This window comes from Podarcis muralis, chromosome 13, assembly GCF_964188315.1.
Source record: "Podarcis muralis chromosome 13, rPodMur119.hap1.1, whole genome shotgun sequence".
Lineage (NCBI taxonomy): Eukaryota > Metazoa > Chordata > Lepidosauria > Squamata > Lacertidae > Podarcis > Podarcis muralis.
This window is the reverse complement of record NC_135667.1, coordinates 21,493,051-21,519,742: the sequence shown is the minus strand read 5'-3', so window position 1 is coordinate 21,519,742 and position 26,692 is coordinate 21,493,051. Positions and strand designations below refer to the sequence as shown.

Here is a 26,692-nt window from a genome sequence, read left to right as displayed (position 1 = left end):
GCACTACCCATGCTAGCTAAGGTTGATGGGAGTTGGGAGTCCAATGATAACATCTGGTGGGTCACAGGTTTCCGAATTCTGTAACAAAAGGATCAGAAAACAGGAAGGGGAAGTATTTTACCAGAAGGGCTGAGAGGAATATTCTGTTCCACCATTTTGAATCTCAGTCTTAATATTGCACTCAGCACTCCCACACTTACTTTGGAACTACTTAAAGTCTTGTATTCCCTGAAACCCAGGCTAGGAATTTCCTGCCATGGACTCCTGAAGGGACCCTCAATTGGCCAGTGCTGGGTTGGGACAGCCACCCCCCACCCATCCTTCTGGGGTTAATGAAGACCTGTCTGTCCCATGTGAAGGCAGAAGGGAAGACTAGGCCAGGAAATGTCTGCTGTCAAGCTTTGGAAGGGACCGTCATTTGGCTTCAGAAAACACTTGTAATTTCAGAGTTACAAACCATGACTTGATTTGTTACCATGCCACTTATTATACACACACTTATTTGGTTTATAATATAGAATTCCATATGTGCATTCACTTCAGTCAGGAAACTGGTACAGGTTTATTTTCGGTTTCTTGCTATGCCCTTGAACTTCAACCATGTTCCAAGTCCTGCAATTCCAAGTTAAGAAGACCTCTCTGAACCCAGAAACAACTCCTTCACAGTGGTAAATATCCCCTTTTTAGATACAGTGGCAGCAGCCCAGCCTTGGGTCCATTCCAGTCTGGCTTCAGACCTGATCACTGCCTTGGTTGCCCTGGTTGATTGCATCTGTCACAAGAGAGATATGGAGAGCAGTGTGACCTTGCTCATTCTCCTCAATCACCCAGCAGCTTTTGCTACTGTTGACCACAGTATCCTTCTAGAGATGGGGGACACCATGCTTCAAGGGTTCCACTCCTAATTTCAGGGCCATTTCCAGAAAGTACTTATGAGAGGCCACTGTTTCAACACCATGCAAGTTGTATTGTGGTGTCCTACAGCGTTCCATATAGTCCCCTCCATGCTACTTCACATCTGCATGAAAGCTTTGGGAGCTGTCGTCAGGTAATTTGGAGTGAAGTGCCATAAATATGCAGATGATACCCAGCACTCACTCACTCTCCCTGTGTGTGTTCCATCTGAATCAGGAGCAGTGGTTGAGGTACTGGATCTGCGCTTGGAGGCAGTGATGGGCTGGATGTGGACCAATAAACTAAAGCTGGAATCCTGGAAAGACCAAGACGTTATGTGTCTCGAGTTCTCATGTCTGGGAGGTAGAGATGGCCTGGCCTAGACAGGGTTGCTCTCCCTTGGAAGGAGCAGGTCTACAGATTGGCAGTGTTCCTGAATTTAACCCTATCACCAGAGGCTCAATTGAGTTTGGGGGGCTAGGAGTGCTTTTTTCCAGCTACAGCTGGTTCACCAGTTATGACCCCTTTCGATTAAACGTGGGACACTGCACTCCATGCTCTGTTAACTGGCTGCCCTTGGAGACTACCCAAAAACTTCAAGTGGTACCAAATGCAGCAGCCAGATTACTGGCTGGGGTTCTATTTAGATCTCACATAACCCCATTTCAAAACAGCTACACTGGTTGCCAGTTCATTTCCCAGCCCAATTCAAGGTGTTCACAGTAGTGTTTAAAGTGCTAAATAACCAGCCCTTAATACCTGAATGGCTTCCTCCTTCCCTACAGGCACTGTCATGGGTTAAGATCAGCAAAGTCTGGTTACTTCATTATATAGCTTTTAGTGAATGCTGAAAGGACACCTCTTCACCCTGGCACTACAAACACACACACACACACACACACACACACACACACACACCATCTTATTTCTGCAATTGTAAGTTATTTTAAACTATTCCTGCATTCATGCATTGCAGCAGACTTGACCAGATGACCTTTGGGGTCATTTCCAACCCTAGATTTCTATGATTCTGCGTTTTTACCATTGTGCTTTAATTGCCCTGGGACCTGAGTGTGAAAGGAGGAGGAGGAAGAAGAAGTTGGCAAGACACACTGCTTTCTGTTTCATTCTGAAAAGCACAGCTCATTTTAAGCTTCACTGGCACAGCGGAGAATGAAAGAGAAGCTGAAGTGCACACAGCAGATGAGAAGGGGGGAGGCAATAGGAAGGAAACTTAACATTTTAGATTTGGGTTGGCAGAAGGATCTTCCCTCCCACCCCCACAAGTCATGAGCTGAGGCCACAGCTAGCCTGTGAGCTCAAGGGGTCTTAGGCCTTGTGTCTCCAAGGCAGATAATTTCAAAAGTTTCTTCCGGCATGGAAGGTATTTCAAGTGTTACATATTCATTTGTGATGTGGCATCACAAAGGGGAGGTGGAGCAGGAGTGAAGAGCCCTTTGGAGATGACTTGGTTGAGAGCCACAAAAGATGATAAAGGAGGTTAGATGGCACAAGGACAAAATAAACCGTGCATGCTTAGTCTAGAGGGGGAAATCAATGGGAAATAAAATGCTTTTCTTTATCTAGGAAGGAAAGAGGAGAAGCATTGATTGGGTAGCTGCAAGTTGGCAATTTGAGGCTTGTCACAAGTTGCCCCAGAAGCAGGATTACCATGAAAGAGCAAAACAAACAACCATGTTCAAAGTACAGAGAAGCAAATTTAGGAGAAGTGTTTAGCAACAGCTCTCCCAAGACCAGTGAAGCTCAACAAAGCACAAGATCTTGAGAGGCAGGGCAGGAAATAAAGGGAGCATCGTTTGGGGCATGTACCTTTTTTAAAAAAATAAAAAAGCAGGTTGAAAAGAAGAGTAAAGGGGAAGAGGGTGGTGGTTTTAAGCTTTTTTTTTTTAGCAAAGTGGCCAGGACAAGAGGGTACACAATCTGAACAGCTGCACTGGCAAGAAATGCATTTTCCTTTGTAAAGCAAGACCAACACACTAGTCTGTGCAACAGCAGACTCTAGCGACTATTATTAGGCATGACAACAGTGCTATTTCCTCCTCCACCACCACCATCCCATCTCACCCCTCCAACACATTTACACAAAAAATCTTAACACTCTCTCTCTTTTCAGTCAAGGAATGGGTTTAAGGGAATTTAATTTGTGATGTAAGTGACTGAGAGCACCTGAACCATGTTGTGGCTGCAAGGAATGAAAACTCACTAGGCAAAAACAGTTCTGGCAACCATCTGGATCCAATACAACCAGTCAGGATACAAATATATGTGGATTCCTATTTCACTGTAATCAACATTATACGCCTATATCAAATTTTGCAACTGAATCCACAGGAAAGAAAGCGAATCCTAATGTTTCCCATGTCTGCAACACTGGGGTACCTCTTGTTTATTCCACTCTTACTAAATTTTCAAGAGTGCCCTATTTTTGTCAGGAACGCTTGAGAACTTGCTCCAAAATGAATTTGTCTTCCATAATGAGATGCAATGCCTTTACTACTTTCCCTTTAGAAGTTTTGGGCTCTCACTCTCCTCTCCATTAGCAATCATACTTTCCTACTAAAGGGTCCGTCAAACAGAGCCTCATCAGAGTCCCCTTTGCAACCAACATGGCAGAGTTGGTCCTTTCCTGCTGTGGTCCTAACACGCATTTTGCCCAGCAAAGCAAACTAAGAGTACATATTTACAGGCTATTACAAAGAAGTGTCTTCACTTGATTCTTGTATTTTCTATCTGGTTGCCCAGCTTCGCCTGATTGATCCAGAGTATTTCTTTTTTTAAAAGAGGATGTGTAGAATTACTTATTGTTACTCAATGTTACTCTTGCTATTTATAGCCACTTTGACTGTAAGAAAAGGGCAAAGAACATCATTTCTAACTAAATTTTAAAATCCACTTTAGAAATATGCTGTTGGCTGTCACCATGTGGTAACTGAAGGCTTCAACTCTCAGAACCTGGAGGGTGGCTTTATAAAGTGGGAGGGCCAACGTACTAATTAAGCAATCAAATCTCTACATCTGAAAAACTAACGCAGTTAAGACCCAGAACTGCAATGTTAAGACAAAGCAGACTAAAAAGCCTCCACATGTAATAGAGGTCTCGTTTGACAAGCCAACACCACAGAAGAGGCAGAGAAAATCCCAGGGATTCAACAACAATTTCTGCATTTCGTAAGTTTTTTATTTGACAGAAAAAATCTCCTTGCTGTACATATCAAAAAAAATTAAATGCTTTTAAGAAATATGAAGAAACTTCTGTTCCCATCCCTCCCTGATTTAGGGTTTCTCGGCTTCTTTCCAGCAGAATTTCTCTCACCTTCCCTTGTAAAATGCCTGTCTGCCCCCTTTCCAGTCCCTATCTTGACCCCTCCTGACCTGGCTCAGCTGATCAATATGAAAGAGTCTGCTTTGAGGGAAGGATAAAAAGGAAAAAGAGCACCGCATATTAAAATCTGTTTGTTTTGTGGGGGCGGAAATTGTCTAATGCTCAAATTGTGCCAATATCAGAAGTCAACCCCACTGTTGCAGGCTACAAGCAACACCTAATTTCTCCCAAAAAGTTTGCTTGCACTTCTCCTGAAGCAGTGGGTCACAGAAGGAAAGCTTCTGAATATTCAACAGGAGCCCCCCACCCCGGCCCTGAAAACTAGGGGACCCCCAAGGCCAACCTGCCCTCCTTCCCCTTTTTTTTCCTACAACCCTCCACCATTACAGAGAGGGGTGCCTGAGAAACGCTAAATCAAACAGATTAGCTCACATATATCTCCCTACTCCCCACCCGCCCACCCTTTTTGTGTTTTCTTTTATTTAAACCTTTTATGTCTAAATCAACAAAAAGGAGACCCCTCTCTCAAAACACAGAAGTAAAGATTTTAGCTGTAAAACGCACAGAAAAAACGCTCACAAGAGAGAGAGAGAGGGGAAAAAATCAAATGAACATCACCAACTGTTGGGAAGAGGAAGAAGAGGAGCGCGGAGACGGCGGATCCTGGTGGGTGCTGAGCAGAGATGTCCAGGGAGGGGAATGTAGCTGCCGACAAATGATGGGCAATAAAGACAGGGACAGTGAAGGAAAAACTAATGAGAATAAAAAGCCAATGGCAAATGAAGAGGGCCCCCCCACACAAACACACTGGCTTCCAGTGGGCTTCAGGAGGCAGGGGGCTCCCACCTGGGACAGCACTGTGGGAGGCTGGGGTGGTGCAGTCTGTGGTTGCAAGGGCAAGGGCTTTCCAGATTCTCCAAGAGGCTTAGGGGGACCTGGAAGGGGGCAAAGAGAGGAGAAATTAGCAAGCTTAGCTCCCAGGATGGGCTACCACCCAAATTTCCCAGCCTAGGGGCATACCACCTGCCCCAGGCTCTTGCGGTCACTCCAGAGTGAACTGCAACTTTTTCTCAATTTTCTACATCACCTTAAGGAAACATGGCCACTTGGACACCAGTAGGACAGAGTGAAAAATGTTGTGAGGGAAAAGGGAAAGCTTCACTATGCCCACTAGAGAGGCTCCGACAGCCTTATGTATCTGCAGGCCATTAGGGAATGAGGCAGGAAAGAGTCTACAACCCCCAAATAGAAAAACCCACAGAAGGCCTGCTTCTGAAGACAGGCATCTGTACAATGAGCCAGCCTGAGCCAACCTTCAGCACGCTTCTCGCCCCCCCCCCCCCAGGAGAGAAGAACTTGGGACTATGACATCACACACCAGGAAGCAAAAGAGGCTGCAGTAACAACCTCCACATACTTTCTACCTGTGTGATGATTTTAACGGATGATTTTAACAGTCAGCTGCTCTGGGGGTCAATCTTGGTTTGAACGTGACGTGAAGCAAATATTCCCCATACAGTGATGTCACAAAGGTCTACTCAATGTTCTATCAATTAGTTTACTAACATTACTAGAGGAAAACCTCCCATCCAGGAAGTTACAGAGTCTGACCTACTCAACTTCCACAGAATTACAGTGCAGCTGCACCATGTGCTTTCCCAGCCATCCCATGACACGATTCTGCAATTCAACTGCAAAGATCAGCAGGAACATGGAACATGGGACACTACACCCAAGGCCATTCACTTAGAGCAGAGGGGAGGAGCTGCAGCCCCAGGGACCAAGGTGGTCCTCTAGAGCAGTGTTCCCCAACCTTGGGCCCCCAGCTGTTTTTGGACTACAACTCCCATCATCCCTCGCTAGCAAGACCAGTGGTCAAGGATGATGGGAATTGTAGTCCAAAAACAGCTGGAGGCCCAAGGTTGGGGAACACTGCTCTACAGCATCTTTATCTGGCGCTTGGACCTCCTCCCAGGCCACAACCAGAGCCAGGCTCTGTGCTTTTACCTGACTGGAATGTGTGTCCTTAAACTACTAACTGTTCATCTTGCTTGCCTGAATGGAGGATAGAGAAACAGGGGAAAGGGGCTCTATGTAAAAACCTGTTCTTACGGGCAGCTTTTTGTCAATAATTCAAATCTGGAGTTGCTGGGGTTTTTGCTGAATTACTGCTCTTTATGAGCTGTCCTATTTTATAAGCCACCCTGAATACTGTCAGAAACCAAGCAAATACTACCTTGAAGTTCTGCGGCGGGGGACTCGAGGGCTGGGGGAATTGCGTCGACGTTTCCGGCCTGGAGACCTGCTGATGCTTCGTCTGTTTCTCTGCGAGGACCTGTCCCTGGACCTGTCCCTGGACAAGCAAAGGAAGGCATGAAGCTGATCCAAGTTATCTTAACTCCAATTCTCACATATCCTCCCTCCCTATTCCAAACAGATCCCTAGCCGCCGCCTCCCTCCCTCACAATCCCAACATGGTGAGAAGGGAGGCTCAGGTTCCTACCTGCGTCGGTCCCTTGGAGCTGAAGGCAGCTGGACCGGAGGGGATACCCGGCGGCGTTCTGCTGGGGAGTAGCTGAGGGAGCGTGAATCACGCAGGGAGTCTATAGGCTTCCGGGGGCTGCGTGACCTGAAGGAAGAGAGAGACGATGGGCTGCTTAAGAGTGCATTCACCACACTTGGCCCTTCAGCTATGGGAGAAGAAAAAGAACTCGTGTGATCATTTTCCAGCAAAATGCTGGACAAGAGTAAAGCATGGACACACCCCTAGGCTGTACCAAGAGCTGAATACCCATGCACTCGCACTACATGCAGAGTTCAGAAGCCTTTCATTTTTAAGACGTTTCCAATTCAGTACTAGTTCCATATTTTGGGAGCCCACACGTAAGATTCTCTCTGTGGCCACATTCTTTTCACTGACATCACTTGCAGCTCAGGGAGAGAACTAGCAGGTAATGCAGCAGTAGCAGCTGCCACACCATTTTCCTTGCTGTTGATGCAGAGCAAGCCAACAGATTCCAGCTTCCTTAACAGAAACATGAAAGCTGCCGTTGTCTACACCAGGGATGAGGATCCTGTGACACTCCAGATGTTGTTAGACTAGAACTCCCATCAGCCTCAGGGAACATCAGGGATGATGGGAGATGGAGTACAACATCTGGAGAGCCACCGGTTCCCTGTTCCTAGGCATCAATGATTGGCAGCAGCTCTCCAGGACTTCAAACAAGGGTCTCCTACCTGGAGATGCCAGTGGCACAAGAGCAAGCCTCCTCACTACCACACACACAATCAGGCCCAAAGTCTTCTGCACCTTTGTTACCCACCTGCAACACTTGGGACTGCTGGCATTCTGCTACACATGCCCTTTTTACACCATTTTCACTAGCAATGTGGTGCCAACAGCCACCCTTATTAAAGAGTTAGAAGAAGGGAGAACAGTCCCACAGAATACAACAGTCTTGTAGGAGGAAGGGACTGGTCCACCCCATACTAAAATAAAGTCACTGCCAATAAGTCATGGCATCATTCCCTTGCAGCAGATTCTCAGCTCTTTCACTAATAACCAATAAGAATACTTACTTCCTCTTCTCTGGAGACGGCTTCTTTTTGGGGACCACTTTGGCTGGTACCTGGGATCCAGTCTTAGGCGACGAGGGTGAAGCAGAGGAGGAAGACGATGAAGATGAGGAGGAGGCAGAGGACGAGGAGGAGGATGTGGAGGAGGAGGAAGAGGAAGAGGAGGAAGAGCTGCTGCTGGAACTGCTGGAGCTCTGAGAACGGCGCTTACGTTTGCCCACTTCCAAAGGCTGCTCATCACGGTTAGCCTCCTTCAGCACTGGACTTGGTGGCCTGGGGCGGGAGAAGAGAAAATGAAGGATAGTATCAAGTTCAAACACACAGGGCAATTGTGTTAAAAGGATTAAGAGAGGTATTGGTGGGTTACTTCTAGAATCGCCATTTTTGTTTCTTTGCCGGGGAAACTGATACACTAACCTTTGGATCATGGTGTTTATGGGAAAGGTCCTGGAGACTAGCTGCCTAAGCTCCCCTTTACATTTCTGTTATCAGAATGGTTGCTGCTGTTCCCACCACACCAGAAAACATTGAAGGCTTCTACGCACATTGGCCTACTGCTACATCACAATGGCTACATCTCTGAAGGGGCCAGTGTCACCTCTACGGTTGCCAACTGGGACAAAGCAGAAACATCGTGAGTGAAACACTGTGATAACGGGTGGGGAGCCTGCACCCCGCAAGCTGTCATTGAACAGATTTCAACTCCATCATCTCAGAACCATTGGCCACAATGGACATGGCTGGTGGAAGTTGGGAGTCCAACCACATCAGAAAGGACACGAGTTCACCCCCTATTTCAGGTGTTCTTAGATCAATGTAGAATCATCACCTTCAGTAGGAACAGCAACCTCACTAGTAAGATAATGTCAAAGGAGGTTCTCATTCCTGCTGAAGTTCAAAAATCAGAACAGTATTTCGATTAGTGATTCTAATGATCAGCCTCTTCCATCTTCCAACTCTTGCTTCCTCTTCCCATTCTCCAGTCCCCTAATGCCTTGTTTTCTAGTTCTATAACCCCAAACCACGTCAAAAGTAAATATGAAAAGTACACAGAACTAGAATCTTGGCGAAAGATTCAAAGGATGTTCACAAACCTAGCCCACATGCATTTCATGTGTACAAACACATGCTCTGCAAGGGAGCCCTGCATTTGGTTTCACCAGGTGCGCTTTAAAGGAGCAAAAGGCTTGCATGGGGCCTGCAGTGCAGATTCAGAGCACAAATTCCATGTGCCTTCCTGCTACAAAGACACAGTGAAGTGAAACAAGGTTAGCCTCTGGTGGACAAAGGCCACCATTACAGCATTTAAAAACCACTTCAGCTAACATGAAGAACTTTATGAGATCTTTTAAAATAAGAGGTAAAGTTCTCACCCTCATTTGGTAGATTTAAGTGTCAGAATAGAGTGTGGAGAGAGAAGCCATGAAAAGCAAGAGGTAGAGTCTATGACATTTCTATGCCAAGCTTAAGAAACATACAAGATATGGACACTGGCCATCCACAAGCAGAATCTGGGATAGCTAAGCTATACAGGTCATGTTATGCCCTTTTTGCTTAAGGAAGCCTCTCATATGGACACCTATTGGCAACTAGATAAGAAAGAGGAGCAGCTGAAAAGGGGATGGCATACATGCATCCTTGCACCCTTCTCAAGCCTACTTAGTTTCTGTGCTAAGGAATGGAGATGCCTTTATGCCCCTCCAATGGCCAGCATACAAACACAGGTTACCAGCTTCTTAATAACTTCTGACAGCTTATTTTCAAGGCTGATATTAGTGCCAAGACACACTGCAGTGGTTAATTTAGCCCACCAGAGAAGGAGGATTCAACTATTAGCTTGCGCTTGTTATATTGGGACAGCCAACCCTTGACCTGAAGAACTGATGCAATCACCCAAGGAAGTTTTTCTGGCCCTCTAAGCAGCTTCATCTAAGACAGTGATTACTAGCAACTTAAGAGAGCGGGAACGGGGGGGGGGGGGGAATATAGGCTCTTACTGTTTTGGTACAATCTCCGCCTCAAGGTCTTTTGCCGGCTGATCCGGGGGGATGGACTCAGATGAGCTGGATTCAGAATCGGAATCAGAAGACGATGAGGAAGAGGAGGAAGAGGAGGAGGAGGAAGTGGTGGAGGAAGCAGATGAACTTCTCTTCACCTTTGAAGGAGCAGAGGGTGGTGGAGAGGGGAGAGCCAGTTGTGGGGCAGTAGAACAGCTGCTCCTGGTATTCTCCTCCATGGCAACAGAAGCCAGCTGTGGCTCAGCCTCCAGGGTGGGGAGGCGCCCTGCAGGCCTCTCTGCTACTTTTCCTTCAGATACAAACTCCTCTTCTTTGGGGGCTGGGGCTAGCACAGAAACCAGGGCTGGCAAGGGGCTGGAGGACTCAGAGGAGGAGGACGACGACCGAGCTTTAACAGAAGGGGAGTCTGCATGGGAACTGCTTCTCCCTGACAAAGGAGCACCAGCAGCTGTCTCATCCCTAACTGTGGAAGGATGAAAGACCTGACTCCTATCTCCAGGGCTGTCTCGGACAGTCGTGGAACCGCCATTCTTTGACACGGCAGATGGAGCAGGAGACAGGGCCTTTCGAGCTATGGGAGAGTCCTCACATGGTGGGGTTGGAGTGCGAGGGATGGCAGTGTTGCTTTTGCTGTGCCATAGCGAGGGTGCTGATGACTTCTCCTGGATGTCAGACTTGGGGTATTTCTCCAGCACAGGAGGAGAGCGGGATTTCCTTCCTGGAGAGGTGCAGATTTCTCGGGAGCCTGATCTGGAATGCTTCCTCACAGGAGACGACCGAAAATCAGGAGACACTCTGGACCCAGTGCTTTTGTAGGTTGCTGTTATTCGCGGGGCATCTAATCTGGGAGGTGAACGGGATGCATTCCGGCTGGTAGCACTCCGTTGTGGCGACAGCCTAGACATCTCTCTCCGTGCTGGTGATCGGGAATGGCCTCTGCGCGGTGAGGCGACTGAGCGCTCACCCTTCCATGTGAAGCGAGATTTGTCTTGACGGGAAGGGGATCTTGAGCAGCTTCGGCCTGGGGACGAGATGGACCTTTCCCGCCGTAATGAGCCCCGAGACTTGTCTCGCCGCCTGGAGAGCGAACGGGAGCGACTCCTCCATGACAGAGAGCCAGATCTCCCCCGTCGCAAGGAGGTTCGAGGTCGGCTGTCACAGTGAGATGACGATTCAGACCTATGTGGATGCATGCTGTTGTTTGACCTCTGCCTGGAGCGTGATCTGGACCTCTGTCTCAGAGGTGTTCTAGATTTCCGCCTAGGGCTCAGTGGTGACATAGATCTCCGCCTTCTTGTAATTGGTGTTCTAGACTTCTCTCTGGCTCGTGGAGATGAGCCAGACCTTCGACGTCGTGGTGGGGTTCTAGATTTTATTCTGGGTCTTGGAGAGGATCCAGATCTGCGACGGCGGCGTGGTGGGGTTCTGGACTTCATTCGTGGTCTTGGGGATGAGCCAGACCTGCGTCGCCTTGGTGGGGTTCTGGACTTCATTCGTGGTCTTGGAGATGATCCAGACCTACGTCGTCTGGGGGGTGTCCTGGACTTCACTCTGGGCCTTAGTGGTGACCCAGACCTACCACGCTTTGGAGGAGTTCTGGATTTTACTCTAGGTCTGAGTGGAGACCTTGATGTCCTGCGTCTTAAAGGTGTCCTTGATTTTACTGACGGTCTGGGAGGTGACGGAGATCTGCTTACAGATTTTTCTTTCCGATCTGGTGAAGACTCTGAACTGCTCTCACTGTTGTGTATTCTTGGCTTCTCTTTAACCTCTGAATACGACCCTGACCTGCTCCTCCGAGGTGCATCTCTGAGTGCCTCTTTCTTCTCTACAGGAGAAACTTTTGAAGTCTCACTTGCTTCTGGAGAAGCTCCAGGTCTGTTGTGCTTTGCAACAGCTGGAAGTGTGCTGTTCTCTGGTTCTGGAGATGAATCTGACCTGCTGTGTGCTGGCGATGATACAGATTTGCTTTTGTTGACTGAAAGTGTTGCAGAGCGACTCAGTCGTGGAGGTGATCGAGATTTATTGTCTTCTGGAGAAGACGTTGATGAAGAGGAGGAGGAAGAGGAGGAGGAGGAGGTGGAGGACGAAGAGGAGGAGGAGGAAGAGGAAGATCCAGATCTACTTCGCCTTGATGGAATCTCTGACTCTGTGAGTACTGATGACCCAGGCTGGCCTTGACTTGGTGGAGACTTCAATTTCTCTTTCCCAGGGGGAGATGAACCTAATTTACTTTTCCGGAATGGTGATGCAGCTCTCTCCATTACTGCCAATGATTTGTTGTGCCTTGCAGGTGACCCAGATTTTGACTTTATTTCTTGGGATTTGTTTTGCTTTGGGGGAGATTTAGATTTGCCATTTACTTCAGGAGATGATCTGGACCCACTTCTCCTCATAGGTGATCTAGACTTCTCTCTCACTGCTGGAGAGGAGAGCCCAGGCCTGACCTGAATCAACGGTGATGTGACTTTCTTTGTCTCAGGAGAGTACTTGGACTTGCTCCTGGAAGGAGATTTAGATTGCTCCTTGACCAATGGAGAGGAACCAGACCTGTTTCGCCTTGCTGGTGATCTGGATTTCTTCAACTCCAAAGAGCCGGTTGTACATTTTCCCAGTGGTGAAGTGGATTCCTTCTTCAGTTCCAAAGATGATCCAGATGTAGTTCGTCTTGGTGGAGACAGAGATTTCTCCCTCAAAGCTGGAGGTGATCCAGACAAGCTCTGCCTTCGGACTGGTGATCTAGGCTTTTCTTTTGCTGCTAGAGACCTTCCAGATCTGCTTCGCTGCAACGGGGGTGTAGACTTTGGTTCTGGAGAGGCTGTTCGTCTTGGAGGGGATAATGAGTTTTCTTTTGTTGATGACTGAGAGGAACCAGACCGGTCTCGTCTTGGAGATGATCTTAATTCCTTCTGCAGCCCTGGAGAGGACCTTGACTTCGTTTTCACTTCTGGGGAAGACCCAGATCTGTTTCGCCTTCTGGAGGATCCAGACCTGCTACGTCTTGCAGGTGAGTTAGATTGGCTTCTTCTGGAAGTCATTTTAGATTTCTCTTCAACTGCTGAAGAATCCTCAAACTTCTTTGTATGTCTTGGAGATGAGCCAGATCTGCTCCTTGAGGACACACTAGATTTATTTTTGACTGCTGGAGGTGTCCTGGATTGACTTCGTCTTGCTGGTGATCTGGACTTCTTCTTTGGTGTTGAAGAACCAGACCTGCTTTGCCGTGGAGATAACCTGGACTTCGTTTTCAGCCTGGGTGAAGAACTAGAGCGACTGCGCCGTGGTGGTGTTCTTGATTTTTTCTTCCTTGACCTTGGAGATGAACCTGAACGACTTCTTCTAGGAGACAACTGTGATTTCTTCTTTGCCTTTGGAAGTGATCCAGATCGACTGCGCCGGGGAGAAACACGTAATCTGCTTCTTGATTCAGGAGATGAGCCAGACTGGCTACGCCGCAAAGGTTTTCTGGATCTCTCTCTCATTTGGGGGGAGGAACCAGATCGGCTTCTTCTTGACGAAATTTTAGAGGCCTTCCGATCCGGAGATGACACAGACCTACTTCGCCTTGCTGAAATCAACGACTTCTCTCTCCTTGGTGAAGAGCTTGACCTTCCTCTCCTGGGAGGAGTTCTGGTTCTAGATCGCCCTCTTCTGGGTTGAGTTCTGGATCGAGACCTTGCTCGTCTGGGTGGAGTTCTGGATCGAGACCTGCCCCTTCTTGGTGGGGTTCTTGAACGTGACCTCCCTCTTCTTGGTGGGGTTCTTGACCTTCCCCATCTCCCACTATTTCTGCTTCTAGACCAGCCATGCCTTTGGGGAGTTCTAGAACGAGACCAGCCACGCCTCTGAGGTGTCCGTGATCGGCCCCATCTAGGAGGACTTCGTGAGCGTGACCTGCCCCACCGCTGGGGTGTTCTTGACCGGGCCCGCCACTGAGGGCTGCGAGAACGGAGCCTTCTTGGAGGAGTACGTGAACGGGATCGAGCACGTCTCTGAGCAGAGCGAGACCTTCCCCTCCTTGGAGGTGTGCGTGATCTGCCTCTCTTAGCTGGGGTGCGTGACCGAGATCTACCTCTTCGAGCAATGGGTGTTTGGGAGAGAGATCTATCCCTTCGACTGGTCCTTGACTTGTTGCCCCTGGCTGGAGGGGTGCCCGATAATTCACGACGAGATGTGACCTTGGCAGCCTGCTTTTGCCCAGAGCGGGAGACTTCGGGGGATGAACTAGACCTCTCTCTGTGTGTGGAGGTCTTCTCTTTGCCTTGCCTTTTAGGAGGCTCCTCTGGAGAAGAGCTACGGGAAACTGGGGCTGGCTTGGTTGCTGGGGAAGGAGAAGAGGAGGAAGAAGAGGAGCAGCTACCACTCTCTGAAGGAGAACAAGAGCGCTGAGGTGGAGAGCCATCGGGTGAGCCCTTCCTCAACTTTGTCTCACTCGCTTTAGAAGCAGGAGATGAGGCAGCTGCCAGCTTCTCCTTCTGGTCAGTGGATGATTTAGCCTTGGATGGTAGAGTCCCATTACGATCCTCTGTCTGCTTCTTAGGGAGTGGGGAGACACTCTCCTTCGAGGAATGCTTGTGCCCCGAGACTCTTTCCCGAGAAGGATCACTTGGCATTGGGGAGTGATGCTTGAACCTTGAATCCCGCTCAAATGATGGAGAGGATTTCCGATCCCCATGCCGAGACGACTTCCTCTCCTTTTCTCTTTCCTTCTCTCTGGCAGGAGATAAAGGGCTGCCAGAGCGCTGGCGGGTCTCACGTACTGGAGAATGCTTGGACATAGTTTTCTGGACAACAGGAGATTAAAAAAAAACTGTTAGTATTACAACCCCGACTCTATGATTTTTCTCCTCCAAATATAATCAAGTCCTGCTGAAATCCCTAAGGAATCTCTGTTGCAAGTCACTAAAGTATAATCCCATACCTCCCGCTTTTCTCTGCTTTCTCGAGGGCTTGGGCTCCTGCCCCGCCGGACAGGCTCGGGAGAAGATGACCGTGTTCTCTCTGGCAGATTCTTGGCCTCAGTTTCCGCTTGCTTCCGTGAAGGTGCTGAGGGAGACTTGCTCTGTCGCCTTAAGGGGGCCCGTTTCTGGGCTATGGGGCTACCTGACCTGCAGATGATAAATAACTATCAGAGGCTTGAAATGTGAGTTATTTTCAATAGTCTGCCCAAGTCTGAAATCTGGTTTCAAGAACAATGGACTGGGGTGAGGAAGGAATAGAGGGAACTTTGGATCTCCATCCCAAAGCCATACCTGCTACGGGAAGCATCTGAAGAGGAAGAATCATCAGGGGAGGAGGAACGATCCCGTCGGCCTTTCTGAGATGCACTCTCGCTAGTAGACCTAAGAGGGTTAGAAATGTGAGCACAAAGGATGCAAAAAAAAAAAAAGAGAGAGAGAGACCACCTTTAGCAAGGAGGGATCTTGGTAGTGGCGAGAAAAACGTGGTTTTTACCTCCTGCGTTTCTTTTCCTTAGATTTGTGTTTGCTCTTGGGACTTGGGGACCTGGAAAAAGACATTTGTTTTGAAACATTCTGGGAACATTGCACAGACATTATTTCCATCTCAGTTTCTACAGTACCCACTGCAGAACATCCCCATCCCTAGGAATAACCAAGAAGCTATTACTAAACAAATGTCTCTAAAACACTGCCACACAATTCATAAGAAGATCAATGCAACATGTAGCTAGTAACGTTGGATGTAGATGTGGGACAATCAGATTCAAGTCACCACTCAACAATGAAAATCACAGGGTATCCTCTGAGAACTCACAATTTCTCAGTTCTGATTGGTTGAGAATACAATCAAAGTAAAATCAGAATTGCAAAGAACTCTCTATACCCAAATGCATTTTAAAAATTTAAGACTCACCTGTGCTTTCTTTTCTTTGACTCTGACCTACAAAACAAACAAACAAACAAAAGGGTCTTAATATACTTCAGCTTATTGCCAGTCACCTAAAAACATAATAGTATGCCCAGAAATCTTGATACTGGATAAAAAGTGATGAATTCCCTCCACCCCAGTCCTACACAGGATGCTTTCAGACAAAGAATCTCTGACAAGATATAGCTACATATAGGGTGAGAAAGGCCCCAAACTCTACATCATGTAACCTCTTTTGTAGCGGAAGACAAGACAACCGTACCCCACAGAAAGCAAGGTCTGTTCTCTCATGCACACTTGAAGACATAAGCTATTTAGGGAACACTGAAAATAACCATCAGCTGAAGAGATGAAGATCCTAAAGCCCAGTCTATCACACTAAGCCAGCCTGTCTCTCCCAAGACAGCCCCTTACCTGTGTTTCTTTTTCTTTGAACTTTTCTTCCTCTCCCTCCGAGAAGGTGATCTGCTCTCAGATCTGAAGAGACAAACAAAAGGGACATGTTACATGTGGCAAGTGGTAATGGAGACCAACACATCCCAGGTCCCTTACTCTCTCCCCTCACTAATGCTCCCCACCTAGCCAAACTCAACTGACACCCTCTTCTCGCCACATCTCACCACTGCCTTTGTTCATGCACCCACCTGCCTCTGTCTTTCTTCTTTTTCTTCTTCTTCTGTTTTGGGGACGGTGAGCGGGAGCTGCTAGACTCTTTAACAAGACTGGGAAATCACAGAGAAATGGTGAAAAACCAACTCCCAAACAGGCTCCAAAATAACAGCTCTCCCTTCCTTCTTTCCTCTCCCCATTCCTCCCAACAAATCCCCAAGCAGGCAACTAGACTGCCAAATAAAAATTCTCAAGTTTAGGGGTATTAGCATGCACACCACAAAAGGTATATTAGGGAGTCCCAGTATCGTTAACAACCCTTACAAAAATTATGTCAAAACTACAGCCAGTTAATCAAGCAAAGAGATCAATAACTCACGTCAAAATACAAATCAGATTTTTAAAATACATTTATATTTCATAAAGGCATCATCTGATGTAACCTTACCCCAAGGAAAGGCTTGTATTATATAGTACAGTGAACTGAAATAATACCTATTTCTTAAACAAAAAAATACAATAAATTGTTTCCCAATCCATTTTAAGCAACAAGAGCTCAACTGAGGTAGGCACAACCATGTCTACCTCCCCAACTTCTACCTTTCCTTTCCTCAGCAAGGATGCCCACATACCTGTACTGCTTTTGCTGTTCCTGCTGCTGCTTAGCTGCTGCAGCTGCAGCAGCAGCGGTTGCTGCCTCCTTAGCCCTGCGGTTGGGGTCAAAGGAGCTGCCATCCACATAGTTGTCACTAATTCCAAAGGCAGCTCTAAGCCTCTCATTCTTCTTTTCATTGGCCTCAGCCAGCTGATGGGTCTCTGTGACACTGGAGAAGAACAGAAATAGTTACTACAGGTGGAAAACTAGAGGTTATGAGGCAAGCCCAAGGTAAGTATGGGAAGAGCAACAAGCCCCACAAGGAATGGAAATGAGGTGGGGCGTTAATGAATCAGTCAGCTCATCAGAATCAAAATCCACCAAGGTGCCTTACTTACGTCGGCTTCTGCTGCTGTTCCCCCTCCTTGACCACTGCTACATCCTTCTCCAAAAGCATCATCCGAAAAGTGGCTACCTTTTCCTGGATCTCCCCTTCTCCATACCTGGGTTGAGAAAGCCAGAAAATATTTTACAAGGCTTACCAGATGGGTCCCATAAACAAGGTAACCAGTCTCTAATGAGGTAGTAGGCAGTGCTGCTAAGGGACATGAATTGTAACAGATTCTAAACACTACTTCTATCTAACACAGCATAGTACTTATGACTTAAATGTAAACCTAGCTAAGTGTCTTTCTACGAACCACTATTCTCTCAGCCTCAGCTTCCCTGAGATCTGCAATCTAGAGATAATATTACAACATCTCTGCATCGGAGAATCATCATTATCAATAAAGCATTTGACTAGAACTTCAAAGTACTTTATAAAAAGCTAAGCAAAGTTGTTACTCCCCCAAAAGGAATAATTTTCTACTACAAATGAAAATGTCATCTTCACTCCTGGAATCCAGCAAAACAAAATCAACAAATTTAACTCTTCTTGCAATACACATAAAATTGACTGAACACCTACTAAATGTGAAGTAACTTCACTCTGCTTGTTTTTCCTATAAATAAGTTAACACTACATATATTATATCTGAAGCTTCTTGAAAGCACTTCTGAACAAGTCCCACTGAAACCAAGTCAGCAAGTGGCCAGTGCTACAACGCATATGTACACCTAGCATGTATGACATGATGTCTCATACTTTCAACTCCTTGAGGCAGCTAAAAATTACTGAGGTCCTCCCATCACAAAAAGGTTATCTATATAGGCAGTTTGGTACTATCAGCAGGCAATTACCGACATCTAATCCATATTTAGAAATTACTAAATTCTTTGCCAAAGCATTTTCCTGGTAACAATGAGGTTCATGCTTTAACTTTCTTCAAGCATAGTAGACATTTACTCAGGAGGTACTAAAACCCAGCCCCCCTATTGACTAATCCAGAGAATTGACAGATCCAGAGGCTCACTTTAAGTAGAGAAGGCTTTTTCCCCACTCCCACTCACCTCTCCTAAGTATTTTTACCCATTTCATGTAAATTCTTCTCCCATTCACCTTTCATGCTCAACTTGTACTTCATTCCTCCACCCTACCCTACCATCAGGCCCGGTCCTTGAACACGTTCACTTATTCTTCCCATTTCTGTTTTCCTCTTCTCTACTCCTAGTCTATTTATACCTGTATTATTAATCATAAATATGTAACTTTCCAATTTCCTTCAATACCTACTCTCACCCTTTGCCCTTAGATGAAGGACAGCTTTTCCTTCCTCATCTCTGCATCCTAACTTTGTCTACCTTCCATCACTGCTGTGCTAACAGATCAGAGTAATTGGTCAGCTACCAAGACCAAGGTTGCCAACAAATGAAGGCAGAAATCCCAGGTGCAATGTCCACATACCCCACATTCCCAAATCCCACATACCCCCACCTTCCCATACCACACCTTCTTCCACAATTGCTATCAGCCTTATTCATTCAACAGCTGCCACTATCTCCATGCTTATTTTTCAGCCCCCATTGTTATATTCCAAATATCTCTGCTTCCCTATTGCCTGCTACAACCTACCCCTGCTCTTCCATGAGTTCAGCCAACTCTAAGCATTTCAGCTCAACCTTCCGCTTGCGCTCGTGGTCCAGGATGTCCTGGTTGGGTTTTTTAACCAGGGATGACTCCAGCTTCCTCAACTCCTCTTCTGACTTGTAGTCAGTGCGATCTTTCTTGTGGCGCACGGCCGAGAGGTTGCGCTGCACGTAACCGTTGGTGCCGCTGCCCCGGGGAGTGGGGAGTCCTATCCCATTGTACATGGCGCTCACAGGCTAGCACCAACGGTGCCTCTAATGCCTACAGGGGAAAAAAGAGGATGTATGGCTAGAAGCAGAGGCAAAAGAGCAACTGGCAGCTTCTGCCAACATTTTCCAAGTACCAGGATGGACCCATGCCTCTTCACAATCAAGACTGAAAATATAAATGCACAGAAGAAATCCATAGAACTCATGCAGTGCAACATGCTTCCCACAAATTCCAACCTGAATCTAGTGCCAAACAACCCCTCAAACACACTTTCCTTTCTTCTTACTTTGCCCCATTAATGTTCTCTATGCATCTTCAAATTTACTCCTTATCAAAGTCTCCCTTATTGCATTTCAGGCTTCCCTTCCCCTCATTCTTCAAATTCTATCTGATCCCCCAGAGAACTGTCTCCCCTACAGCCTCTTACCTACATTTTTCCTGTTCAACACTTTTCCCTTTATGAACCTCTCAGAAACCTGATTTTTTTCCTCCACCTGCTTTCAGAATTTGCTTAAATTTACTCATCCCATCCCCTAGAGAGCAGAGATGATCACAAAACCCTGGAGTCTTAACTTCCACTCTACTGAGCCCCTCTTCCTATTTTTACATTTTACACAAATACAACCCTATCCTTTGTCCCCAACCCCACCAGTTTCAAGCCCCCAGCTAAGGCTACAATCCTGTTCATTATTATCTGGGAGCTCGGTCGGACTTACCTCTGAGCAAAAAAACCCAAACAAACCGCACACGATTGCCCTGCACTCCCCTCCTCCCTCACTGTCCCATTTGATCCTCTTTCATAAACGGCTGAAATGCCAGCCCGATATTTTCCCAATCTGGCTCCAACCACCCCATTCACCTCCTTCTTTGAAGGACTGGACCACCCCCTCCCAATCTTGTTATAACCTCCCTAGTCCCTATGAGGTTTCTAACCGGCTTAAAGGCCTGCGCCCCCCACCACATGCACCCACAACCTGGCTACGAGCAATCCATTCCTACATTTCCCCCCCCCCCCAAAGGCCTGGACAGCCATCTCTGTAGCAGTTTCAAGCCCCACCCCTGCCTCTACCCCCTTACTAGGCCTTTCCTCCCTCCCCAGGAATAACCACACACACACACACACACACAGCCCTACCTATTAGGCCGATTCACCTCAAGGCCTGATGGAGCCGTTCGAGACCCTCCCTCTGCCCGCACCCCAGCACTCAACCCAACACCCGCCCACGCATGCACCGCGTCCGTGACGCGCGCCCCCTGCCCAAGCCCTCTCCTCCCTCCCCCTGCGCGACTCCCGAGACCGGGCCGCCCCAGAGTAGGCCTCTCACCCGCCTCCCTCGCGCTGCCCAGGGAGGCCGCTCTCTCTTCCTGCGCCACTCGCTCGCTCGCGCTCCCTCACCCGACGCAGCAGCAGCAGCCGCGGCGCAGGCGAAGGGTGAAGGGGAGGAGGGGGAAAGGAGGAGGAGAGGCGGAACCGCCCCCCTTCCCGTCCAATTCGCTCCCGTCTGTCCCTCTCCTCGCCCGCGGGGTTATGGGAAACGTAGTCCTTTCCTTCGCGATCAAGACCCCAACGCCAAGGGCCCGAGGCATGGAAAAGACTACAACTCCCGGCATGTAACGCAAGCAGCGCGAAGGTCGGACGCCATTTTCTAAAGCGCTCTGGGGAGAGGGATAGAGATGGGGGGGGGGAGGGTATTTCAGGAAGACTTTGCCCCTGCAGGTGGTTTTGCCTTTCGCTCTCTCACCCTCACTTTTTCCCCCTCTCTCTCTCGTACAGCAGTCACATCGATGCGCGACGCACTTCGGAAGGCACCGCTAGTGGTGCGTGAGGGAGCGGGGACAGGACGAGACGAGACGGAACCGTCCCTCCCGTCAGCCACCGCGCGTTCCCAAATTAGAGAGGAGAGGGGAGGAATCCGGAGTAGAAAGCCAAATCTCGCGAGATTTCATTTGGAAAAACCACGTTGCGTCTATCGCGACGCAAAATGTTGCGTGCCTTCGAAGCATGCCGGGAACTGTAGTTCAGCTGTTCCCATTGCACCATAGCACTCGCACACACTTCTCCTACAAGCGAGACAACAACTTCCAGAATGAATTGCGAGCTGATGTTGCTGCATTTTCTTTCCCGTTTCCCCTCACAGAGGAAAGAACGGGGAATTTTATTCCTAGAGGGACTTTCCATAAAGCCCAAATGTAAAGTTTGGCTGGGAGTGGAGTGTATCTTCCGTTGCGCTGCAGACGGTGGATTTTGGGGAAAGTTAAGGTAGCAATATCTCATCATCAATGCAGCCTTCTGCCATTTTGTCAGCCCTGATATGTTCTCAGCTTCGCAGCGTGGCGAGCAGGGTTTAATTCTCAAGAGTCGCATTTACATTTTATTTTTATTTTTTAAGAAACTGCATTACCCAGAATGCACTGAATACGGACCCTAAACCTTCTGGGAAATGTAGTTTTTACCAATTAAATCACTGCCAGATTTGCATATAAGCTAAACAAGCTATAGTTTAGGGCCCCACTCTTTTGGGGGCCCCCAAAAAAATTAAAGGGAGAAAAAAAAGGTGTACATTTCCAAAATAGAAGATAAAAACAAATAAAATAAAACCTACATACCTATTAGGTCCATAAATTACCATATAGTATATATTCAACACAAAAAACAGCAACAATTTGTTGTTGACAAGGACAGATGGACAAATAAAGGACCCCATTACCTTCAGTAGCTTAGGGCCTCATCAAATCTAAATCCGGCCCTGAACTGAATATTCGTATTGGTTGCCTAGGGGTTAACCACCCAGCCCTCCACCTTTCATAGCTCTCAGAATAGCCCTAAGCCAGTGGTGGCAAAACTTGTTCCTCCAGCTGTTTTGGGACTACAATTCCCATCATCCCTGACCACTGGTCCTGTCAGCTAGGGATGATGGGAGTTGTAGTCCAAAAAACAGCTGGAGGGCCAAGTTTGGCCACCACTGCCCTAAGCCAGGCTTCCTCAACCTCGGCCCTCCAGATGTTTTGGGCCTACAACTCCCATGATCCCTAGCTAGCAGGACCAGTGGTGAGGGGTGATAGGAATTGTAGTCTCAAAACATCTGGAGGGCCAAGGTTGAGGAAGCCTGCCCTAAGCCATACATGGGAACTTCCAGCCCAGGAGCTTGCAAGGGTCACCAGAAACGGCCCGGCCAAATGAGACCGCAGCTGAGTTACAACCTCCCACCAACCCACCCAAACTTTATTAACTTATTTTTGTTTCTACTGTTCATCTTGACGCAGTTGTTCCTGAGGCGGTTTCCACGTGGTTTGACCTAGAAAGCTTTAAACAGCTCAGGACTGCAAGACCTCAAGGACCACCCTTCCCCATATTAACTGACCCGGACTCTGAGATCATCCTCTCAGGTCTTTCTTCACATGCCTCCTCCATGAGGGTGGCAACACAAGAATGAGCCTTTTCTGCCATGGCTCCTGATGAGTGGAATGCTCTCCTCAGGGAGGTTCACCTGCCGCCTTCATTATACACCTTTAAGGGCTTTAGACGTTCCTCTTTAACTAGGCCTTTGACATCCAACGACCTTTTAAAATATATTAGGGTGGGGAATATTGGGTTGTTTCTATTTTTATTATGTCTTTTGTGATTTTATATTGTGATTTTATGTATACCTGCCAGTATATTATTCATCTCTACCCTGGACTGCTGATCTTCAAACATTTAATTTTTTTGAAATTGGCCAGAGCTGGCAATTGTGGCACTGTTGCCAGGAAATGCAGGGCAAGCAATGCAGAAAGGTAGGCTTCACCAGGCACATCACCAACTGCCCCGCAGGCCAGTCCTCCAACAAGTGAGTTGATAGCCGTGTTGCCAATCCCCACATGAATAGGTGACACTGCAGTTGCATTCCAAGTTAGAAGAACCTCCAAGAAAATAAGCCTTGAAAAGACAGATGGGGAAATGGGAATATTAGAATGTAAGAATATTGACGTAACATTATCTAGAGTCTCTGTAATAACCTAATGAACTCAATTCTGGAGCATAGGGCTACAAATACGAAAGCACGGCAGCCTTCCTCATTGCAAAATGTCTAGTAAACCTTTCACATCCGTTCTTGCCATATACCTGAGCGGGGAAGCAGATCAAGAGTTTGGAATGCATGGTGCATGAGGAAAAGCTGGAGCCACTGGCCATATTTGGCCAAGGAAGAGATGATTAAGACAATGACAGAAGCTTTCAGATATCTAAGAAGCTAAACAAGAGAAGGAATAACGTCAGTTTCCCAAGCCTAGCAACTAATTTCTGTGGGAAATTGTCGTAATGGAATCTCAGCTGGTATCACAAGCAAAAGTTTCATTTGCACGGCTATGGGATTTGTTGTTTTTAACAACTCAGCCTTGTCCATTCATATTTTACTCTGTTAGTCTGATTCTGTGCATGTTCACTCAAACATCAAACATTCTCACTGCTGTTGCAGTTTATAAGAATATTCTTCCTTTTTCCTTTGAAAACGGTGGTCCCAATATCCCCGAGAGGAAGGCTTCTAGTTCTTTTGTAAAAGTTTGTTTGAAGAAAAAATTATTTCTTTGTATATCATATCCCAGAATTTTTTAATTTTATTGCAGCCCCACCACATATGAATCATTGTCCCTTCAGCTTGTTTACACCTCCAGCATGTATTTGAGCATGTTCTGTACATCTTTGCTAACTTGCTGGGAGTTATATACCACCTGTAGAACTTTTCATATGATTTTCCCTAAGTGTATAACAGGCTGTGAATTTCCAATCTGTATTCTATAGTCTTTCCTATGCTGACATTGGTATATTTCCCCCCCAAATCAATTGCCCACTTAGTCCTGACTTCTTTGACTTCCTCGTCTTTAACCTCCCATTCAAGTAGGAGTTTGTACATTTTGGAGATTACTGTACATTTGTCTTACTATATATTAATTCTTTTGCCAATTCTCACACCTGTATTTTTCTTTAGCTTGTGCGTAATACCGTGGGGTTTGTTGAGTTTGGAGCAGAGATGCTGTTGCACAGAAAAACTGGAATACCTCAATTGTACAGCTCTTTTTGTTGTTGTTAAAGTGTTTTCTTGCAAGGAAGTCACACAACTGGTGTCTGTTGCTTTTGCTTTATTGAGAAAGAGCTTGCAAGAGAATCTGGGGAACGGTGGGTAGCCCTGTACCATTTCACTAAACACGCCCTGCCCTACAATGAGGAATGTGGGGAATGTGATGCTTTTCATTAAAATGTGGGTGAAGAGTACAGGAGTGAAGCTCTCAAATCAAGTAGCTCTTGAAGTTTGAACAGCCCTTGTAAAAATGCCTTGCCATTGTTTGTGTGGACACAGCCACCAATCCTACAAAAAAGAAGCCCAAACCTTTGGCGTCGCCTCTTCAAGGTAAGTGTGCCCTATTGATACTGTTGACGTAAATATGTATTGCGTGGCTTCTCATGCCCTGCTTAACTCTCTCCCGTCTCTTTTCCTGTCATGACCACAGGAAGGAGCTATAGCTTCGCAACCCACAATAAAACATCCTGCCTCCTGCCTGAACCACTGTTAAGAATCAGAAGGTATTCCTGTTACTCCTGTTTGCACAGAAATGGAATTACGGTTGGAAGACTGTCGCCACTTCACTGTCCACAACATGGAGACTGGGCACTGTTGGTCTTAAACCTCCAGAGGCATAAAATGCAAGACTCGCTATGTTTTCTCAGGCAGAAACCAGCCAGACTTTAAGAATTTATAGTCAGAGGCTATTGCACAATGTAGTGACAGTAAACGACAAAAGATGAATTCTTTTTTACCTCACACTCAGACTCAAAATTATAAAGCAACACAGGCTGCATACACACTCTACATTTAAAGCACATCACCTCCCCTCAAAGAATCCTGGGACCTGTAGTTCACTCCCTCAGAACTGCAATTCCCAGGACCTTTAAACTACATTTCCTGGTATTCTGGGGGAAGTCATGTGTGTTAAGTGCATTGTGCATATGCAGCCACAGAAGGGAATATCAACTCTATCGCTGCCAATATTACGTGGGCCTGAAATCCTTTAAACTGTGTGGCCATCTCGGATAAAAAGCACACACATTAATAGCACACAATGGGGTGGAAACCTGTGGCACTTGCTGAACTATAACTCTCATAACCCCTGCCCATTGGGATTGGGACCATTGGTGGGATTTGGAGTCCAGAAATATCTGGAGGGCTACAGGTTCCCTGCCATCTCACATGACAGACATATAGTTTATATTCCTCACTAAGCATTAGGTTGTTCCAGAGCAAGATCATGGAGCTATACAACTATGCTACAAGTTCCGAAGTCATGCCACAGTGGGTTTGCCAGCCTTCATGTCATGTTTGCAGACATCTTTGGAACTCAGAGTTGGTCTGCCAACAGGCCGGGTGCCAGAAGCCAGCTCCCCATAGAGCACGTCCTTGGGGATCCTGCCACCTTCCATTCTGTGGATATGACCAAGCCAATGTAGACATTGCTGAGACAGGAATGCCAACACGCTGGGAATGTGCGCTTAGGAGAGCACATATTTGTCTGGAATTTTGTCCTGCCATTTGATACCCAAAATTAAATTTCTATCTAAATCATAATCATTCTTTCCAAACGTGCATCTATTAGCATGTGCAAATTTTATGGCAGTCTCTTTTTGTGTTTAAGCCAACGAAGTGCGCCATAATCCTCATGCCACAATAAAATGGGTTGACTTGAAGGTGTCACAAGGCGCTTCACTGTGGCAGACTAATGTAGATAAGCAACCCTTCTAGCTGTTGCTGCTATTCCCATTAACTAGTGAACCCATGTATTAGTGTCAAGAGAGAGGAGGGAAAGAGAAAAATATCTCCATCCACTTTCTCCACCCAAAAGCAGAACCATTAAAAAGAGGTCACCATCCCATTGTTCTCTGGAACACTGACTGAGAACAGCGGCACCTGCTTACGCAGAACTCTGAGTTTCGATGTGCAGGAAGAGACGGAAGGGCAGAGGAGGGGAGGCAGCAAGAACTCCTTCCCACTGGGCAGGTTGTAAGAAGGACACCTTGGACATAATTAAGGAGCTCACACGGGCAAGCAAATCCCCAGGGAAGATCCCTCCACGAATTCAGGAGGGGAATTGGAAACAGAGGCAATTGTAGCCATGGGCTCCAAAAGCACTCCGCCCATCAGTGCTGCCAGGCAAACACAAAGCTATGCTCCTGTGTTATTTGTGGGATCAAAGCCAAGGAACAAGCAGTTCCTGGAGGCAGATTCCAAGATAATGACTCCAGCAGAAAAGTGAGCAGAGGCCTAAGCCACACACACACACAACCATCTTCCCGACAGGTGGATCCTCAAATAACTGAGGGAGCAGACTGGGTGAATATATACGTCAGCACTCAACAAACTCAGGCCTACTGGGGCTGGGCCCTTGCCACAGCTTGGACAAGTCTAGCCTGAATAAAAATAAAAATAAATATTATTTCTACCCTATCTATCCAGCTGGGTTTCCCCAGCCACTCTGGGTGGCTTACAGCATATACATAATAC

The 26,692-nt window shown here is 47.1% G+C and overlaps 1 protein-coding gene and 1 long non-coding RNA gene across 5 annotated transcripts; one reads left to right on the top strand and one right to left on the bottom strand.

The window, feature by feature from the left end:
- Positions 1 to 4,071: 4,071 nt before the first annotated feature.
- On the bottom strand, positions 4,072 to 21,023 carry SRRM2 (serine/arginine repetitive matrix 2). 4 transcript variants are annotated; one of them, XM_028701540.2, is made up of 15 exons: positions 20,906 to 21,023; positions 18,939 to 19,214; positions 17,323 to 17,427; positions 16,962 to 17,153; positions 16,365 to 16,442; positions 16,135 to 16,197; positions 15,706 to 15,732; positions 15,286 to 15,336; positions 15,084 to 15,173; positions 14,753 to 14,939; positions 9,811 to 14,615; positions 7,817 to 8,086; positions 6,741 to 6,866; positions 6,474 to 6,590; positions 4,072 to 5,172 (listed from the first exon to the last, which is right to left on the bottom strand). In XM_028701540.2, exons 2-15 carry the CDS (start codon positions 19,175 to 19,177, stop codon positions 5,163 to 5,165), a joined length of 6,360 nt encoding a protein of 2,119 aa, XP_028557373.2. In that variant the 5' UTR covers positions 19,178 to 19,214; positions 20,906 to 21,023; the 3' UTR covers positions 4,072 to 5,162. The 4 variants fall into 4 exon arrangements, with proteins under 4 accessions (XP_028557373.2, XP_028557376.2, XP_028557372.2 ...); XM_028701543.2 differs by lacking the exon at positions 20,906 to 21,023 and adding an exon at positions 20,560 to 20,665; XM_028701539.2 differs by lacking the exon at positions 20,906 to 21,023 and adding an exon at positions 20,489 to 20,647.
- A 50-nt stretch (positions 21,024 to 21,073) lies between these two features.
- Positions 21,074 to 25,798, top strand: LOC114581441 (uncharacterized). The gene is made up of 3 exons (XR_003703334.2): positions 21,074 to 21,423; positions 22,428 to 24,547; positions 24,648 to 25,798. It is a non-coding gene; the product is annotated as an uncharacterized LOC114581441 (long non-coding RNA).
- The last annotated feature ends 894 nt before the right edge of the window (positions 25,799 to 26,692 follow it).